The 21602-nt window shown below is 40.6% G+C and overlaps 1 protein-coding gene and 1 long non-coding RNA gene across 2 annotated transcripts; both read left to right on the top strand.

Moving 5' to 3' along the window:
- The first annotated feature begins 1099 nt into the window (after positions 1-1099).
- On the top strand, positions 1100-17931 carry LOC109176785. The gene is made up of 3 exons (XR_002053452.1): positions 1100-1907; positions 4460-4461; positions 17899-17931. It is a non-coding gene; the product is annotated as an uncharacterized LOC109176785 (long non-coding RNA).
- On the top strand, positions 8039-13736 carry LOC109176784. The gene is made up of 3 exons (XM_019326180.1): positions 8039-8195; positions 12545-12757; positions 12844-13736. Exons 2-3 carry the CDS (start codon positions 12728-12730, stop codon positions 13189-13191), a joined length of 378 nt encoding a protein of 125 aa, XP_019181725.1. The 5' UTR covers positions 8039-8195; positions 12545-12727; the 3' UTR covers positions 13192-13736.
- Positions 17932-21602: the final 3671 nt, after the last annotated feature.

The raw sequence follows: 21602 nt of genomic DNA on the forward strand, positions 1-21602 counted from the left end.
CAAGTCTCCATTGTTGATACAAGCCGAAAGTCTGGTAGTTCCCGTGATAGAGGATGATGACGTGGTGGTAATCGCTCCAATAGAAATTCTGGAGGCCATAATAGCAATCATGATGCACATGGTGGTAATGATCAAGAAAAATCAAACCATCAACAAAATTCAAGAGGGCGAGGTCGTGGACGCGGTAGAGGAAAATATGACAAGTCTAATATTGAGTGTTGTTGTCACAAGTGTGGCCATTATGCAAGAAAATATTGGTATAAAAAATGGTACACTTGAAGCCCATTGTGTACAAGAAGAGGATAACAATAAGGATGATGATAGTGGTCATGTTCTTTAATGGTCGTAGCAACAACTGAAACATCAAGTTACCACATATGTTTCTTGATACAGGATGTACTAATCACATGTGTGGCAAAAGGGAGTTTTTTTTCTGATATTGATGAATCATTCCGCACTAGCGTCAAGTTCGGTGATGGGAGGACTATACCGGTGATAGGAAAAGGGCAGATTCTTATGAATCTAAAAGGTGGAGACCATATGTACATTTCTGATGTGTTTTATGTACCAGATATGAAAAGTAATCCGCTTAGTGTTGGTCAATTAGCAGAGAAGGGATATACCATGAGTCCATGACTATTCACGATAGTCAACTCTCAATTCTTGATAAAAAACAAAAAACAAAAAAAAAAAACAAAAAAAAAAAAAAAAAAGGCACACTTATTCTCAAGTATTGCTTATCAAAAAATCACATGATTCCTATTGATATAGAGTAAATACCAGCCAAGGTCCCTCAATTTTGATGGTTTCGCCATCTATAGTCCCTAACTTTCATATTTACCATCCGTGGTCCTCCGAGTTGCGAAATCTGACCTGCTACCATCCTTCCGTTAGTTCATTCTGTCTTTGCCGTCAAAAGTAGGGGTAAATAAGTCATATGTCATTGTTTTCAGCTGTGGCTTCAAGCCTTCAACCTTCAATTCCAGGGGGGAGGCCCATTGCCGGAATTGCACCCAGCCAATGCAAAATAACAATTGTAATACTAATATTAAGCAAAATTTTATTTTACTTAGTAGATTAAATCCTTTGATTTGACCATACAAATTTGAATAGACCATGAAGATTTTAGAATGAGTCCCAAAAGACCGCTTTTGAGTTATTGCTGTCAACAGTAGTAAGACTAGAGCAAAACGGAAGAAAAAAAAGTCAAGCACAAATCAAGACGAGGTAGCACAAAACCGGCAAGACTAGGGCAGTGTTTGGGGAAGGTAATCTGAGAGGGTACAAAAAGATCCTCGTCCTGTACACCAACTATGCGGCAGGCAAAGGAAACCGGAGAAGACAAACTGGAGAAAGATGGAGAGTTGGTGATGTCCAAAGTGTTCTACCAAACGCAGCCCAAACAGTGTGGATCCTCCTCGTCATCAAGCTCAAAACAACCGCAGTGTTCTACTATAATCCTCCTTTCATTTCCTCGTACCATATCGGAAGCCATAACCCAGATACCCAATTAACCTCATCAGCTAATCCCCACTTCGGTTGTTCATGCTGATACTTCATCCTTCATTAATCTCTCTTAAAATTCAAGTAAAGACAAATGAAAAAGAAAAATTACTTTATAGGGTGGTGATGGCTTGGTGACTTGTTGTGTGCCATAGTAGCTTTAGCTTACACAAGAAATTCAAGAAACAGAGGAGGTGGAAGTGGCGTATGTTGGGCAGAGGCATGTTGAGAGAATGAGAGGTGCAGCAGACTTTCTTGTCAAGCCCGTAAGGAAGCCGTTTCGATCTGCAACACCGGTGTCGGAAAAACCTCACCGGTGCGAGCAATGGGCCAGTAAAGCTGAGGGAGGCTAGAATCGCTCAAATCAGAACCGGACGGGCTCTCGGAGCTCACATAAAACCCGGGTAGAATCGCTCAAATCGCTTAATATTTTAGCTTCGGGTAAGACCAAAGATTGAAATTGAGCTTAAAAATGCAAAAATTAGCTCTGAAACTAAATCTTGCCGGTGGACGTGCAGTGAACTACCATGCGCAAGCCCGAACCCGAACTCGAAGTGCGGAAATTGAGATTTGAGAGAATCGTAGGCGAATTTGGTGTGGAATTGAAACGCATCGAAAGTGGAGGACAAGCAACGAGTTGAGGAGGAAGAAGCATTGAATGCCTTCCAGTCCGGCGATTGACTGATCGCCGAGGGGAGAGTGCAATAACGGTGGCCATTGTTGGAGCTTTCGGGAGGAAGAAGCATTTAATTTTTGAATGTTTTATTTTATTTTATTTTATTTTATGGACAAATGACAATTTTATCCTTGCTTTAGACGGCTTAGACGGAAGGAATTAACGGAGGGATGGCAACAGGTCCGATTTCGCAACTCGGAGGACCACGGATGGTAAATATGAAAGTTAGGGACTATAGATGGCGAAACCATCAAAATCGAGGGACCTTGGCTGGTATTTACTCTATTGATATATCTAAGGGTGAATATAAATGTCTTAATGTTATTGTGGATGACGAGTCTTGGAATTGGCATTTCCGTTATGGACATTTAAATTTTCGGAGTTTGAAAATACTTGCCAAAGAAAATATAGTGAAAGGCTTGCCAAATATTCAACACCCAGAACAATTATGTGAAGCCTGCATATTGGGTAAGAGTCACAGATTGCCTTTTGTAGGAGAACAAAGACGTGCAACACATCCATTAGAAATTATTCATTCTGATGTTTGTTGCCCTATGAATGTTGTCTCAAATGGTAGCAACAAGAATTTTTTGACTTTTATTGATGACTTTACTAGGAAAATTTGGGTGTATCTTTTGAAATTAAAGTCTGAAGTCTTTGACTATTTTAAAAGGTTTAAAGTGCTTGTTGAGAAACAGATTGGTGGTTCCGTCAAAATCCCTCGAAGCGATGGAGGTGGAGAATACAATTCTAATGAATTCAATGAATATTTAGGTGCGCAAGGAATCCAACATGATGTTAGGTTTCCTTATACTCCGCTAAATAATGGAGTTGCAGAGAGGAAAAATAGAACCATATTGGATATGGCATGAAGCATGCTAAAAGCAAAAGGTATGCCTAAGGGTGTGTTTGGTTCATGGGTTTAGCTATTAGGAATGGGAATCAAAGTCATTGTTATTGTTTGGTTGACAGGTTTCTAGAACACTATTATGGGATTTAATTACCCCCTTAACTAGAAAACCCATTCCCTAATAAAATAAGGGTTTCATTCCATTATTTCCCCTCTTAATTGATAATTTGATTTTTAAGTTTGGATTAGTGCTTTTAGATTTTTTTTTAATTTTTTTTATTCATATTAGTGCTTTGGATGTCTTTATATTAGAATAAATTGTCTTGATTTGTTGTTCTTTTATTTTTAAATCTTTATTCCCATTATAGGATCATGCATAACCAAACAGCAATATTGGTTATCATTCCAATTCCACCCTACTACCAAACGTGCAAAATACTTTCACCAAAACTCATTACCATTATCAAGTATTTGATTCCCATTTCGGTTCCCATTCCGATTCCTATGTGCGAACCAAACACACCCTAATTCTTTCTAGGGTGAAGCTATCGCATGTGATGTCTATTTGTTGAACATGTCTCTAACAAAGAGTGTACCAAATATCACCCCTATTGGAGCTTGGAGTGGTTTTAAGACAAACGTGCACCATCTTAAAGTGTTTGGCTCTATTGCTTATGCTCATATTCCAGCAATAACAAGAACAAAACTAGACGACCGAGCAGAAAAATGTGTGCTTATTGGGTATAAACAAGGGGATACAAATTGTTTAATCTTGTCACAAAGAGGGTGATCATTAGTCGAGATGTAACATTTGCTGAGAAAGAAGCTTGGAATTGGGATGTAGCTAATCATGAGGATTCTCGAAAACATGTTATACATGCTCTTGAAGAAGAATTAATTCATGTTAACAGTGAAGTTCCATCATCAAGTTCTTGTGAGCTGACTTTTTTTGCTTCAAGCTTCTACAGAGTTACATGTTCACTTGCAAGACTATGAGGTAATTTCTTATAATCAAATTGATAATGATGCGGATATGGTCCATTTCGCATTTTTAGCAGATGTTGAACCTGTCACATTTGATGAGGCAATCCAAGATCCTAAATGGGTAAATGCAATGAATGAAGAAATTTCAGCAATTGAAAAAAATAATATGTGGGAACTTACTGATATCCCACAGGGACAAAAGGTTATTGACGTGAAGTGGGTTTTTAAGATAAAGGTAAAATCCAATGGTGAGATTGAAAGATACAAAGAAAGATTAGTTGCAAGGGGATTTGAACAGAGATCGGGTTATGATTACCACAAAGTGTTTTCACCAGTGGCTCGGATGGAAACGGTTAGACTTCTAATTGCTTTAGTTGCGCAAAAGCAATGGAAAATCCATCAAATAGATGTTAAATCTGCTTTTCTCAATGGTCCCCTGGAGGAAGAAGTGTTTGTGAAGCAACTATTGGGTTTTATCAAGAAAAGAAGTGAAGGGAAAGCGTATAGATTGAAAAAGGCATTATATGACCTTAAACAAGCACCGCACGCATGGAATAGGCACATTGACTCATTTCTTCATGCAACTGGATTAAAAAATACCCATCTGAACATGGATTATATGCCATGATTAATCATTCTGGTGATATATTGCTATTATCTGTATATGTTGATGACTTAATATTTTCAAGCAATAATCCTAGAATGATTTAAGAGTTTAAAAAAATCCATGATGAAAGAGTTTGAAATGAAGGATCTTTGTCTCATGTCATACTTCATTGGCATTGAAGTAGATCAAAGAGATAATTGGATTTTTATCTGTCAAAAGAGATATGCCATTGAGTTTTTGAAAAAGTTTAATATGTACGATTATAATCCTACAAGAACTCATATGGAGGTTGGTACAAAACTGTCTAAAGATAGTGGTGATCAATATGTTGATCCTACTTATTTCAAGCAGATTGTGGAGAGTTTAAGGTACTTAACATGTACTAGGCCTGACATTGTTATAGTGTTGGTCCTGTCAGCAGATTTAAGGAGTCGCCTCGGCAATCACATTTGCAGGCAACAAAAAGAATCATGCGTTATTTGAAGGGTACCTATGGTCATGGATGATTTTACTCATCATCTGAAAATTATGTTCTTACAAGATATTCTAATAGTGATTAGGGCGGAGATATAGATGACCGGATAAGCACTTCCGATTATTGTTTTATGCTTGGTACTATAGCTTGTTCTTGGTCCTTGAAAAACAATCAATTGCTGCACTTTCAACTTGTGAAGCAAAGTATGTAGCAGCAACTTCGGGTGCATGTCAAGCAATATGGTTGAACAATGTGTTGAACCAAATTTATGTTCATGTCCAGTGTCCATGGAAGATCTATGTCGATAATGTTTCTTCAATTAACTTATCCAAGAATCTAGTCACACATGGTAGAAGCAAGCACATTGACATGCGTTATCATTTTTTGAGAGATCAAGTTGACAAGAAAGTAATTGAGTTAAAATATTACAAGTCTGAAGAGCAAGTAGCCGACATACTCACTAAATCCTTGAAGTATGAAGCCTTTATCAAGTTAAAGCGTATGCTTAGGGTGGTAGAAAATCAGAATTAAGAGAGGATGTTAGCAATATTTAATTATGATATTTTAGTTTAGACTATTATTAGTATTTATTATTTGAATTAGTTAATAATGTTTTTAGTCTTCCAATTATTAATGCTAGGCTTCATACGTGGGAACTTGATCATACTTTTCAGTATATTATCGTTGGTCTTTAATCTATGTAAAGACATTACTGTAAACAAGTATTCCATAGATAACATATGAGTTATCTTCTCCTTTGCTATAGTATTCTTAGTCTCATACATTAAGTGTCTTATTAGTTCATTTCACACCCAACACTTCCCTTAATTCTTTTTTTTAGTTCTAATATTATTGGGGGTTATTCACTTTTAATCCGTCATAAAATTTTTGCACTTTTTGACTACTTTTATTTTGACGGTATCACTTTTAAATTTTTAATTTTCCGTCCATTTACCTCTCTAGTTGAATATTGGATGGCATTTTGTCATTCCATTTTGTCTACAATATTAGTTTAGTATATAAAAAATAATGTTCATGAATTATGAATATATATAATTATAATATAATAATTACTATTAACTAGTATTTGTCCCGTGCGATGCACGAAAAATATGTTATAAAAATATACACTATATGAGGTTTATTCATATATAAAATTTTTGTTATTTAATAATTATTATGTGTGGATTCCTATGATAAAATTATGAACATAAATATATTTACAATTAAAATAATATTTAAGGTGGGTGATTACTACAAATCTTAAACTATATTAAAAATTTAGTACATAGTATTTAATATTATAAAATTTTAAGAACTTAGTAAACTACAATAGTAATTGAATTCCAATTTTAGAGTCACCACGGATCAAAATTTTTAGACCTTTGAGATTTCTAACTCTAGATGTAGCAACATGCAATTGACCTTTAAAGACCAAAATCACAATCTTAGTTAGAACATTGATTTTTTTCTTCCAAATACTATCGAATTAAGTGTATAATCAATAAAAGATGAGAACTAATAATTCGAGAATATAATCTTAATGTTACTAAGCCTACTTCACGTCAATTAAGTTGGAGAGTGTTGGTGGATAGTATCCGATGAATCCACGAATAACGCATCTTTGTCTCCGTAGTCCTCAATATGCACATCAACAATCTTAAATATTAAGCCACATAGCTATGCTATATATTAATTTCAAACTTATGGACTTTGGGGTTGCATGCATACTTCTTAAGATGTGAAAATTACTTTAAGATGTGAAAATTAAATGCAACATTTAATTTTCACATCTTAAAGCCCATTTAATTTTCACAAGACTTTCACATCTTAAAGTCATATGGTCTTGTGAAAATTAAATGCAATATTCAATTTTCACAAGACCATATAGCTTTATTATATATAGGATAATTAACTGGATGTCCGAAAGCATATAAATTAAACAATTTTGTATTTAATAGATTTTTATATTAAATATATATATAAAGAAAATTATAATTTATACCCTTCATAAATATATCAATTATCAATGTCACCTCTCAATTATTAGTGGTGTAAATATTGCCCATCAATTTTCAATGACATATTGCCCCTACCCTAATAAGAAGAAAGAGAAATATGGTTCTCGGTGGAAGAGAACAAACGAAGAAAGAAAAATAGAGGAAAAAACGTGGTGTTCAAATATAGAAAACGATGGGTAACCACATTTACACTACTAATAATTTAGGGGAATGACACTATATGCCACGTTTTAAAAATTGAGGGGCAACATTTACACTACTCATAATTCAGGGGTGACATTGATAATTGACATATTTGTGAGCAGTATAAATTACAATTTTCCCATAAATAAATATTTAGAATTATAACTTAATTATTTATATATTTACAATAATGTCCTAATATTGTTTAGAAAAAATTGCACTTTTTCTCCCTGAATTATATGTTTATAGCACATTTCCTTCTTGAATTATTCTGATTATCACATATAAGTATATATGACCGCGATTTGGTTTTGATTTTGAACCGCCGGGTCACGGTGCCAGATCAGTTTGAACTACTGGTTCAAACTTTATTTTAAAATTTTATTTTATATTTTTAAGATATTCTAAATTCAACAATAAATGTATTTTTCTTTTTTTCAGTTCGGAACATGAACTGATCGTTCCGTTCATGATTTTAATAAACTCTAAATATCGGGTTTCGATTCTAAATTGTAATCGGAATATTTCAGTTTTGTTGCTATAGTGTCTGTTCGATTTGAACTAAATCGTGGTCATAATTTGTTGGAAAAGGAAAATAAATGGAATATTTATTTTAAGGATAAATATGTCCATTTAACATTTCAGGGGGAAAACTGCCGCTTAAATAATTTAGGGGGAGAAAATGTTATAAGTATATAACTTAGGGGGAAAACTACTATTTTCCTTATTATTTAATAAAAATCCTGCCAAACCGCGTCTTAGATTTCGGACGAGAGATGAGAGAGTGCCGCCGTTCAAATCTACTCAGTCGTCGCTTCGTCCGCGTTCAATCACAAGGTTAAAAGCACTATATTTTCGTCGCACACGTAGATCTGCGCAGTGTTCTTAACAAATAGGTAAAAAGTTCGATCATATCTTTTGATTTACTTGCAAATATGCTGTTCTGTCTATGTTTCTCTTCCTTTTTTTTTTTTCAATGAATTTGGAATTTGACTATTGGGGTGGGGGGTGGGGGGGTTGTGTGTTATGTGAATTGGAGGTTCTCATCTGACTGTTTGTTTGGGAGACTTATAACTGAAATGAGTTTAAGCTCTGTTGAATGTGCAAATAAGGAATTTTTGTTTTTTTCCTGGCGATGTGTCTATGCACCAAATTTAATTACTTGAATTTGTTGTTATGTGCTTTCTTTTTACATAGGTTCAAAAATTATATAATTTTATACTAGAATAGACATAATTGTATACATTAATGTACATAATTGTATAACAAAATATACATACTTTTTTTTAAAAAGATAATACATATAATCTAAGAGCAAATACCAATTTTGGTCCCACGAGTATTAGCAAAATGACAATTTTAGTCCACATGTTTAATTCCTACCAATTTTCATCCTCGACTATTACTTTAGTACCAATTTTCATCCACGACTATTGTTTTAGTGCCAAAATTCATCACGCCAGTCACACATTTGTTTAAAACATGTCGAAATATGAAATTATTAAGGGTATTTTCGTCTTTTTACAATTAAGATTCCAATTTGAGCATGAATAAAAAGATTTAAGCCCTAAGATCTATCACGATTCACAAATTTTCTCCATAAATTAAAGTAGGATGATGAGGAGAACTGCCAATTAGGATTGATCTTAGGGCTTACATCCCTTTATTCATGCTCAAATTAGAGTCTTAAGTTGAAAATGACGAAAATGCCCTTAAAATTTTTAGATTTCGACATGTCTTGGATGGAGGGGTGACCGACGTGATGAATTTTGGTACTAAAATAATAGTCGTGGATGAAAATTGGTACTAAAACAATAGTCGTGGGATGAAAATTGGTAGAAATTAAACATGTGGATCAAAATCGTCATTTTGTTAATACTCGTGGGACCAAAAGTGGTATTTGCTCTATAATCTAACATAATACATAATATACATAAACTTTTAACATAATAAACATCAACTCTTAACATAATACACATAAGTTTCCTGTTTCGGATGTACATAATTGTACCAAAAAAAATGTACATGATTGTATAAAAAATGTACATAATTGTATAAACAAATAAACATAATTGTATAAAAAATACACATAATCACGTCAACTCCCAACATAACTTACCAAAACGACGTCGTTTTGGGAGGCGCGGGACGCACAGTGTTGTGCGCGCCGTGGTCCAGGGTATAACGATCCATTATAGCTCTATCTCTATCTCTATATATATATTAAAGCATAATGAAGTATGGAAAAAATTTATTGTGTTCAAATTTATTGATAAAGTTTTATATTTAAACCTCAATAATAATTAATTTGACTTCACATATATAAAGAGGAGAAATTAAATATAAAATAAATATAGTTATTACAATAAACTTTAAAATCAACATAATAATAGCATAATTAAACTTTTAAAAATATTAAATATTACATTGTATAGTTATACTTACATTTTTAATCAAACTAATTCTGAGCTCAAGAACTCAAGTACGTTTTTCTATTTTCACAACCATTACTTTCTTTGCTAATTCAGAGGATGTCAAAAATTTAATTAGTAAATTTGTTAAATTAATAATAGTTCGTGCATCGCACGGGACAATTACTAGTAGATGTATATGGTGGATTTAATTAACCCGGGTGGTCCGAATTAACAAATCCGATAAACAAGAGAAATAGCAAATGGACAAGGTAACGGGATAAAAATGTGTCACGGAGACAATATTGTATTAATAACCAGTTGGTAAATGAATTACAACGGATGTAATGTCATTACATTGATAGTTTAGGACAAAGGATAGAAAAGTATGGTAAGAGATGTCCTAAAGGGACAAAATGAGCGCCATTTATACCTAAGAGACCTGTAACTGCCTCCTCTAAAGAGGAGGGGACGGTTACCACCGTCTTTGACCGCACCCGGTGCCCGGGTAGATCGGCAGAGACCCCGACCGAGAGGTCAGCCGAATGGGTCAAACGATGGGGACTGCTCGACCAGGGGGTCGGCCGAGGAGGTCACCCGCGGAGATGACCTAGGAGGTCAATTGCCAAGATGACCTGGAAGGTCAACTGCCGAGATGACCTGGGAGGTCAACCACTGATAGGGGTGAGCATCGGTCTGTTTCGGTCGATTTTCAGTTAATAACCGAAATTATTTTTGGAATCCCATAACCAATCGAAACCGACCAAGAAGTATAAGGAAATTGACATAACCGAAACTGGCGGTTATGGGTCGGTCAAAATTAATCGAGCGTAACTGGTGACGGAGCTTGAAAAAATGGCGAAGGAGGGGACATAACTAAAGGGAACGGTGAACGGTTGTTCGTGAAGTAATTTGATTCATAAGTAAATGTTGAATCTTGAAGTAATTTGATTTAGAAGCTTGAATTTCACTATAATGCATGAAAAAATGGCACTTGATGATTTGCGGAGACGATGACACGTTCTTCTTCTCATCTCTCCACCGTCGACCACCCCTATTCTCTTGTCCTTCTTCATCTCTTTCTGGTCTAGTAATCTCTAGCTTTTGCAAATAGCACCAATGTAAACAACAGTGCTAACAGAGCCACCCTTTTATTTTTTTTAATGGAATGATTTTATGTGGGCTCATTAACTTTGTTATTTAAAAAATATTTTTCCTCTAAAAATATTCTTTTTTTTCCTCTTATATCAAAGTCCGAAAGTATATTTCAAAATTACTAATTTTTTTTATTTGTTTAAGCCTCGATTTTTCGGTCGGTCATTGAATTTTTTTAAGAAAATCGATAACCGACCGATTAACCGAAATAATCAAAAAATTTTGAACTAAAAAATTGATAACTGAACTTTTCGGGCGGTTCGATTATCGGTTAACGGTTTTTCGGTCGGCCGCCGTGGAGATGACCTGGGAGGTCAACCGCCGAGATGACCCGGGTCACGCGCGAGGTTTGATCTCGGGGCCCCGGGTCATCGATGCTTCATTCCTTCGGGTCGGTTCATTCCATTTCCAATATGTCCATCATCAGTCCCCCATCATCCGAGCTGCGAGAAGTCGTCAGCGAAGGGGAGTAGACGCTCCGAGCCGCACCTTGAACATTTTCGACTTCACAAAGTCTTACCTCGCCTCGCGAATCCCGACTCCCGCCTTCGTCTCGGATCCAATAACTTAATGCGATAAAAATATTATATCGCGATAACAGTAGAGTTCTATCGCAAATACGACTCTTTCATCTGTTAGAACTCAAAAAAATAGTGGTAGACTCTTAATAGGTCTCATTCCCCTTCTTTATACCCCCTTATTTCCCCTCTTTTTTGCTTTATGTTTTTTGCATGTACTCTCCCATTAGTTCTCTAGACAATTTTTTGGATTCCATAAATATCTGGGACCTCCTTATGGATTTGGATGATAACACTCCCCCCTGGTGAATTTCCGACCCCTTCCACCGAGGTCACCACACCACACCACACCACACAAATACCTCTTGGATGACCCCCCACCCCTCCTCTCCTGGCCGACCTCGATTCCACCCCCTTGACAACCCCTCCTTATACACCGAGCTAGAAACGCTCATTCTTTGCTCCCGGTTCGAGAGCTCCGAGCGAGACCTCAATGAAGCTCAGGGCTACACGGGGTCGGCTGTCGAGGTCTGTCTACCTCCCTCAGGGGGTATGTCACAGCACCCCTCGATGACCACTTTTTTGGCATCCACGTGCAATCCTTGAACATTGGCTTTCACTTCTCCATCCAACCATTCGTGATACGAGTCCTTAACCAATATGGCGTAGGCCGGGGCAATTGGTCCCCAACGCCCATGACATGCTTATTGCTTTCCTCCTACGATGTTATACCATCCACGTAAAACCCTACCTAGAGCTCTTCCAATATCTTTTCTAGGTCACCCGGTCTTCGGCTATCGCATGCAAGGGTATGTGGCTATCTCGGCCTGCCCTAATATGAAGGTGTTTCCCGACATTAACCAGTCCAATAGGACTTGGAAACCTTACGTCGTTTTCATTTCTACTAGCCCTTCTCGCTCCTTCCTTTCTTGGAACACTCATTTCTTGCGACATAAAGTTCCTCGTAGGACGACTTCTTTGCTTCGAGATGTCAACAAATTTTGGGGCTCCGGAGAGGATATCATCATTGGGGACATGATCACCGCGGTGAATAGGCAGAGCTTAGGCTTCGCCGGGGCCTCCACTGCCGCCCTACATCCGAACATCACGTTGCTATTTAAAATACTTGTGTATGTTTAACTTGATTTGATTTGTTTGCAGGGAAATCATCCGGTATGACCTCATTTCGAGAGCGTCTTGAACGTGCTGTGGAGCGTCGCTCGGCGGCCAAGAGACAAAGAGTTGTTGGGTGGAGCCGAGCCCCCCCTGTTGAGCCGCGGATACAGTCTAGCCGGCCTACGGTTACGGTGGTGCCTGCCCCGCATAGCTGACAGCGCTCGCGAAATGCTTCGACGATTTCAAGCTTCCCTTGAGGTACTTTCTCTCTCTGTTATGCCCCTCAATTTCAATTTTCATACCCCAAGACTAGGTGTTTAACGACCGCCTGCTGTCACCTGCAGGACTGGGCCGCCACGGTTGATGCCCGTGTTGATGAGGCTACTAGCCATGCTGCCGATGTCCTTCGAGCCCTTGATGGCGAAAAAAGACGGGCTGATGACACGCTCAACGCCCTGGAGGCAGAGAAGAGGCGCGCTGATGATGTGTTCAAGGCCCTAGAGGCCGAGAAGAAGCGCGCTGATGATGCGCTCACGGCCTTGGTGGTAGAGAAGAGAGCCGCAGCGGACGAGAGGAAGAGTCACGCTGAGGAGCTTGCACGTGCCGTCCCCACCTACAAGAGATCTGGAGGCTTCGCCCGGGACGCTGAGGCATATGCCCAGAAGCACATCGATAATCTAGTGACCACCTAGCTGGCTACCGAGGCGGGAAAGGAAAGGTTGGCAGAAGAGGGCGCGGTGGCCTATCAACTAGGCAAGTATGTGATGCAACAGGACCTCTACACCAATCTGCGCCAGAAGGGTGACATTTTTGACCCGGTGGCTTTAGGGCTGCCAGCTGAGATGAAGAACCCAGATCCGGAGGTGCACGAGCAGACGACTGATGCCCCGGAGGGTGGAGAGGCCGCCGCCACTGCTCCTTTCTCCTTGTTTCCTTTGGATCGCTCTAATGAGCCAGTTGTGACCGTCCCATCTTCTGGAGCTATTTCGCCCACCTTGCTGAATCTTAGCTTCCCCGAGACCATGGACGAGGTAGATGAGGTGACCCTAGCCGCATCCATCACCATCGAGCTCAAGCCCACTGTTGCACCTGATTTGAACGAGTAGACTTAGGGCAACATAGCTTTTGATTCCTTCCTTTATTATGTACTTGACCCTGGTCACTTGCTGAATGTTGAACTCTATCTTTCTCGCTTTGATTTATACTTATTTAACACCTGTGTTAAATTTTTGTTCGACCGAACGGGGGTAATAGGACCAAATTAAATGTTGACCCCCCCCCCCCCCTCATCCGCTACGCACCTATTAGGCCAACTGCCTCGAGAAAGGGGGTAGGCACGAGATGAGACCTCAGCCGGTCAATGAGAGACCTCGACCAAGGTAGTTGACACAAGGATGAGGCTTTGGCTGAGAGGTCAACGAGAGACCTCGACCAAGGAAGTCAGCACGAGGTCTCGGCACATTGCCGAATCCGAGGTCGTGGTTGGCCACGCCTCCGCTTAGTGATCTTGCTCGCTGACTTTGAGCTCGAGACTTGAGCTTTATTTTGGGGTCGAATCCCCGCGCCATGGAATAACTTTGGTGTGTTTCTTTGTTTGATTTTTTTTTAATATGCGTAGTTATATGGCTAAGGGTACCCCTTAGGTCCACAAACTCTTTCCTCGGGATGCGAGTAGTGAGGTCGGACTTCGTGTCCCCCTTAGGGTGATAGCCCTCGGACTAAGGTCATTTGACCTCGGACCGTTGAGCTCTTTCGTAAGGGGTGGTGCGCGAGGTCGAACCTCATGCCCCCCGACCCAGGCCATTTGACCCCGGGCCGTTGAGCTCTTCTGTCGGGGGCGGTGCGCGAGGTCAGACCTCGTGCCCCCCTTAGATTGATGATAGCTTAAACCATTAAGCTCTTCCGTTGGTGACAAGCGAGGTCGGTCCTCGTGCCTCCCCTTAGGGTGGTAGCCCTTTGACCCGGGGCCGTTGACCTCTTTCGTCGGGGGTGGTGCGAGAAGTCGGACCATGCGCCCCCCTTAGGTTACGGTTGGAGGGGTCGTGCGGATACCTTCCTCCCCCTAAAAAAGTAGTGAATATGAGTCCGTGACGAAATTTTGCTAATTTTATTGATATGAAGGGAACGGACCACCTTCTCAAGTAAATCATTGAAAATACTTCAATAAGTGCTTGGCATTCCATACTCTAGCTACCACCTTTCCCTTCGGGGTCTTGAGTTTGTAGCCACCTGGCGGACTACGACTGTCACTATGTAGGGGCCCTCCTACTTCTTAGCGAGCTTACCCCCGGCTTGAGGTTGGTTCGCCTCCCGCCTTTGAAGCACATATCCCCAACGTGGAAGTAGAGGGGGCGGAACTGTTTATCGTGGTACGTTTTAACCTGTCGTTGGTAGTTTTTGGCTCGGACCATAGCGGTTTCTCATCTCTTGTCTACCAAGTGGAGGTCCACCTAGTGGTGCTCGTCGCTGAGGTTCGGGTCATACTCCTGGACTCGGCGAGATAGTATGACCACCTCCGCGGGGGCGTGGGCCTCGAAACTATAGGATAGTGAGAAGGGGGTCTCACCGGCGGCTCGTCGAGGGTGGTACCATATGCCCATAAGATGGCGTCTAACTCCTCCACCCAAGCCCCACTTTCTGATTCGAGCTTCTTCTTGAGGTCGTCCACGATGGTGTGATTGTCATTCTCCACCTGGCCATTAGCCTGCGGATAAGTCACGACCGCACAGCTGTGCGTGATGTGCCACTCTATGCAAAACTTCTCGAACTCCTGCCCCTCAAACTAGCGTTCATTGTCAGTGATGAGTTGCATCGGGATCTTGAAACGGCACAAAATATTTTTGTAGACAAACTGTTTGCACCAGGTGCTGGTGATGCTTGCCAGCAGTTCCGCCTCCACCCATTTGGTGAAGTAGTCCACTACCACTGTTAGATATTTTCTCTTGCCCGACCCCATCGGTAGGGCTCCCATTTTGTCGATTCCCCACCTTGAGAAGAGGATCACCGAGCTGATAGAGGTTAAATTTGTGATTGGCCGTCCCGGTCTGTTCTGGTATTACTGGCACGTCTTACAGCTCTTTGCGTAATCGGAGCACTCCTGGGCCATGTGATAAGTGACAAAAGTGTATCATTTTAGAAGGAATTTAGAGTTACATTTGTGTATGTTCAAGTTTGCGTTTTATGGGAAATGAGGCAAATGGGTGCAATTTACTAAGTTTCGAGTATGCCAAGTAGGGGGAAACATATTGTGACTTTTTGCAAAAATTTAAGGGGAAGACAAGTGAAGGAAAGGAGAAGAGAACATGGTGCAATAGGAGGACATATCCACGAGTTCCAGCCCATGTGTGTGGCCACCTCATGGATGCGAAATAGAAAGGTTCACGAGACCAATCGACGTGCGTGGGCGTCTCGTGGTCAAGGAGCAGGAAATCTCGACGAAGGCGGCAAGCACATAAGTTCCCAAACCACGAGCCCGATCCACACTCGTGGTCGGCTCGTGGATTAGGAAGATTTCAGGGCGCGGAAAAGGAGTATAAAAGGGGGAAACTTCCAACATTTTATGGGGGATCCACACTTTAGTTAACATCTGAAATTGTAGAGAGTTCTTGAAGAACCCTAGAGTGAAAAAGTGAGGAATTGCATTTATTTGAAGGGACAACTAGCCTAGAGATTTAAGGTTGCTCCATTCTCAAAGTCAAGGATCGAACCCTTGACCTTTAGTTAAGGATGAATGAGTCCCTTCCACTCAACCACACGAATAAGTGTCAAAAACACCTGTTTTGTAGGTCCTTTTAAAGGCCATTTTGAGTAAGGTTTGCTCGGTAATGCTTAGATTTGATATCTTTTAAGCTTGTTTTTGCTTTAAGTTACAAATAGAGCACCACACTTTGGAATTGATGTATTTGTAGTTGAATTCAGGCAAAAAGGAAAAAAAGTGGCGCATACCGGAATCAAGCGGAACAAAGAGTCAAAGTGGTAGCCAGCCAACGGAGGGAGCATCGTGCGTTGCGCAGACGTTGCGGGAAGAAAGGATAGCCCAGAATTCCAGAAAGTTCAACGCCCGTTACAACGTGCGTTGTAAAGAACAAAGGTAGAACAGGATTTCCAGAAAGTTCAACGCACGCTACAACGTGCGTTGCAAAACGCGACAACGCATGTTGTGCGTGGCGTTGACGAATCACTTACGCGATTTTAGGTTTAAAAAGAGGATTTTTCAGATGTAAAGGGGACACACTTTTATTTTTCAGATTTACACTTTTAGGTTAGGAGATGAGAGGGTAAAGAGGAGGAGGAAGGAGCACGTGGATTGAAGATCTTGTAGTTTGAAGCTTTGATTTGCTTTTAATTGGTACTATTTTTTCTTAATCTCTTTATCATTCTTTGATATCCTTGTTTCTTTATTGCCTTGCAATTGATCCACGATAGATTTAGGGTTTATTGTTAAAATGATGCATTGTAGTTAGATTAGATTGGTTGAGTTGGAATCTAGGTTCTATGATCTTAGGTTTGTTGCTTTGTTGAAGTGGTTGTTGAGATGAATGAGATCTTATGTGCTGAATTTGCTTTGCTTAGACTTTGTTTAATTGATGGCCACAATTAGGCATAGTCTTAGGTTGGAGATTAGAGCAAGAGATTGCCCAATCTCCATAGCCCAAAGGTTTAGCATCCCCGCCCTACGATCCGAGAGGACTAGGTCCGGGAGGGGCGGTAGACAAGGTGTTCGATGAAATGCCTCCCCCGACGTAGGTAGACGGAGAGACTAGCTTGTCGTAGCTAAGTATCGTGTCGTGCACCCCTGTAAGAACCCCTTTCGTTTCGGCAACCCGGTTGCTCTTGTGGAGTAGTGTATCCTAAGGTCGTGGAACCAACGAGACCAACTCAACCTCGTTTCGCCCTTTGTGCGTTTCTTTTAATTTCCCTTCTTGTTGTTCATCATGCTTGCTAAAACTCCGGTCCTTGTATCCTCCCTTGTAGAATTTCAAGAGTAGAGTAAGCTAAGCAACCCCAATTTGTCATCCCTTGAGAACGACAATCCGGGAAATTTCATTTCCCAACCACCTTTCCACCCCACGCATACTACAAGCGTGTCAAAATGGCGTCGTTACCGGGGATGGCGGTCGGCTTTGATTAGTTTTTGGTCTCTTTTGTAATTCTCTAGGTATGGAACTAGGATTTGTTTGATTTCTTTATCTTTGATTCGTGTTCATTGCTTTGTCATTCCGTTGAGTTTGTCGTTTGTGTTGCACTTTAAGAACCTCTACTTTTAGTTGTTTTCCTTCCCTTGTTGTTTTGGTTACTCTTGAAGGGAGCTATGAATCCCGAACATCACTTACCTCATTGGCTCCTTGTCATGTACCGCCACCAAAAGTGTATCCATCCCATGGTGAAGAACCATGGAGACACTCCCCCCACCCCCCCCCCCCCCCCTCTCCCCACATCTTATCATCATACTTCATACTACCCCCTCCACCACATCCCTACATATATAGCTACCCCCCCCCCCCACCAACCCATCTATCATTACCCACCCCCTTCCATATTGCTATGAACCTTGCTATGCTGCACATCACCATACGAATTCGCAAGGTTCATACTCTAGAAATCCATCACATGAAACCCCCAACCTTTGTTGTGGGAAAATGAGCTCAATAGAGGGGTAAACCAGAAACTTCAACGCGCGTTGTGGGGATGCGTTGCTGGAGAACCGACACTTCCATGCAGGGCACAAAGCACGTTGGCCATGCGTGGACAGTCTAGTCCAATCTTCATCCGTTGTTTCTCCGCTTGAACAAAAACTTCAAGACTTCATTTGTGAACCCAAAGAGGAAATATAAAATTTATGAATGTCAATGAAGTTGGAACTTGAGAAAGAACTAGGCCTTTTCAAACAAGAGGCGTGTCAACCACTTAGGAAAATGGAAGACAATGTAACCGCTCTAATTGCAGGACTCACCAAGAAACTTGAAGCCGAAGCTCATGCTGTAACTCTTAGAAGCGGGAAAGCTCTTCCGGAAATCAATCCTCCAATCCCACTACCTACCCCTACTCCCATCCCATATTCTCCAACTGTCAATAAGCCAATTGATAAAAATTCAATTCCAACCACCGAAAGTTCTCCCAATGTTTCTCAGCCGAAGAAGAACCATCTCGCATTCCTAAATCCTCAAGAAAGGGAAAGAGAAAGCAGATGTCCTACCCACAATCCCGAAGGACAAATTACCATTTCCTCAAAGATTCCGAAGTGACATTGACAATGCAAAATATGCAAAGTCCTTGCAAATACTCAAGCAATTACATGTGGACATGCCATTCATTGACGCTCTCGGAGAAATGCCGAGGTATGCTAAGTTTCTAAAGGACTTGCTTTCTAACAAAAAGAAGTTAGAAGAAACCACCACAATCGTGTTAGGAGAAGAATGTTCCGCCATTGTGCATCGGGATATGTCCCGGAAGTTGAAAGACCCCGGGAGTTTTACCATTACATGCAATATTGGAGGAGCATCTTTCAACAAAGCATTGGCCGATTTAGGCGCAAGTATCAATTTAATGTCGTACACTCTCTATAAGAAACTGAACTTAGGAGACCTCAAACCCACTCGAATATGCATTCAACTTGCTGATCGATCCACGATATATCCGCGAGGTATTGTCGAGGATGTCTTAGTCCGGGTAGACAAGTTCATATTCCCTGTAGACTTCGTCATTTCGGACATGAATACCGATGGCGAGGTGCCACTCATTTTGGGACGGCCATTCTTGGCCACATCCCGCGCTCTCATTGATGTCGGATATGGGAAACTTGTCATTCGAGTCGGAGAGGAATCCACCAGTTTTAATGTGGCGAAATTGATTAAATACCCGGCTGAGGAAGACAATGATTGTTTTTACATTGAGTCGATGCATGAAGAAGTTGACTATTTGCATGATTTGATTCCTAAAGCTAAGATGGGAGAGATCTTGACAAATAACAAAGGTGAAATTGACACCACATTGCATGCATATTCGAATAATGCTTTCGAATTTCGCAACAATGTTCTACAAGACGAATTGCATACTCATGATACAGATGGAAAAAAGGAGAATGGGAACAACAAGAATGGAGAGGAGAAAGAAGAGCATGATGAAGATGAAAGGAGGACCACAAAAAGAAGTTTGGAAGAAGAAGGGATAAAATTCAATGAATTGAAGCCGAAAAGAAAGAGTTGAAATCACTGCCGGATCATTTAGAATATGCTTATTTAGGAGATAACAGGGACCGCCCTGTGGTGATCTCAGCTCGTTTGACTTCAGAAGAGAAAAGAAAACTGACAACAATGTTGCATAGCAATAAAAAGGCTATCGGTTTGAAGTTGGCCGATCTTAAGGGTATAAGCCCAGCCGTTTGTACGCACAAAATCCTATTGGAAGATGGTGCTAAGGCAGTAGCACAACCTCATAGGAGGCTGAACCCCGACACATTCGAAGTCGTCAAGAATGAAGTAATCAAGCTTCTAGACGTGGGGATGATCAACCCCATCTCAGACAGTCCATGGGTGAGTCCCACTCATGTGGTACCCAAAAAAGGAGGGATAACTGTCGTTGAGAATGAGAAGCATGAATTGATTCCAACTCGGGAAGTCAACGGATGGCGTGTGTGTATTAACTACCGAAGGTTGAATGACGCCACCAGGAAAGACCATTTCTCGTTACTGTTCATCGATCAAACCATTGAACAGGTGTCTGGGTACGGTTTTTATTGTTTTCTAGACGGCCTGAGCGGATATTTTGAAATACCAGTCGCACTAGAAGATCAAGAAAAAACTGCTTTTACATGCCCGTTTGGAACATTTGCGTACCGTAGAATGCCGTTTGGGCTTTGTAATGCAACAGCAACCTTCATGAGATCCATGATCACGATATTCGAAGATTTTATCGCGATATCATGGAGGTGTTCATGGATGATTTTACCGTATTCGACCATACATTTGATGAGTGTTTAAGCAATTTGGAAAAGGTGCTTAAATGATGCCAAAAGGTAAATCTTGCTCTCTCTTTGGAAAAATGCTACTACATGGTCAAGGAATGAATAGTCTTGGGACACAAATTATCCAGAAGGGGTATTGAGGTCGATAGAGCAAAAACATCAGTGATTGAAACATTGCCTTTGCCCCATAATATTACCTCTTTAAGAAGTTTCTTAGGCCATGTAGAATTTTACAGACGTTTCATAAGAGACTTTTCAAAGATTGCAAGACCCCTGACACAACTGCTAGAGAAGGATGCCCCGTTTGAAATGACAAAAGAAAGAGTTAAAGCTTTTAACAAGTTGAAGAACGCTATGACCAGCACACCCATACTGGTGGGTCCTGATTGGAGTAGGCCGTTCGAGCTTATGTAACGCGAGTAATTACGTTGTATCCTTGTTTCTTTATTGCCTTGCAATTGATCCATGATAGATTTAGGGTTCATTGTCAAAATGATGCATTGTAGTTAGATTAGATTGGTTGAGTTGGAATCTAGGTTCTATGATCTTAGGATTGTTGCTTTGTTGAAGTGGTTGTTGAGATGAATGAGATCTTATGTGTTGAATTTGCTTTGCTTAGACTTTGTTTAATTGATGGCTACAATTAGGCATAGGCTTAGGTTGGAGATTGGAGCAAGAGATTGCCCTATCTCCATAGCCCAAGGGTTTAGCATCCCCACCCTACGATCCGAAAGGGCTAGGTCCAGGAGGGGCGGTAAACAAGGTGTTCGATGAAATGCCTCCACCGACGTAGGTAGACGGAGAGACTAGCTTGTCGTAGCTTAGTATCGTGTCGTGCACCCCCGTAAGAATCCCTTTCGTTTCGGCAACCCGATTGCTCTTGTGGAGTAGTATATCCTAAGGTCCAGGAACCAACGAGACCAACTCAACCCCATTTCGCCCTTTATGCGTTTCTTTTAATTTCCCTTCTTGTTGTTCATCATGTTTGCTAAAACTCCGGTCCTTGTATCCTCCCTTGTAGAATTTCAAGAGTAGAGTAAGCTAAGCAACCCCAATTTGTCATCCCTTGAGAACGACAATCCGGGAAATTCCATTTCCCAACCTCCTTTCCACCCCACGCATACTACAAGCGTGTCACAC

This window comes from Ipomoea nil, unplaced genomic scaffold (assembly GCF_001879475.1).
Source record: "Ipomoea nil cultivar Tokyo-kokei standard unplaced genomic scaffold, Asagao_1.1 scaffold0755, whole genome shotgun sequence".
Classification (NCBI taxonomy): domain Eukaryota; kingdom Viridiplantae; phylum Streptophyta; class Magnoliopsida; order Solanales; family Convolvulaceae; genus Ipomoea; species Ipomoea nil.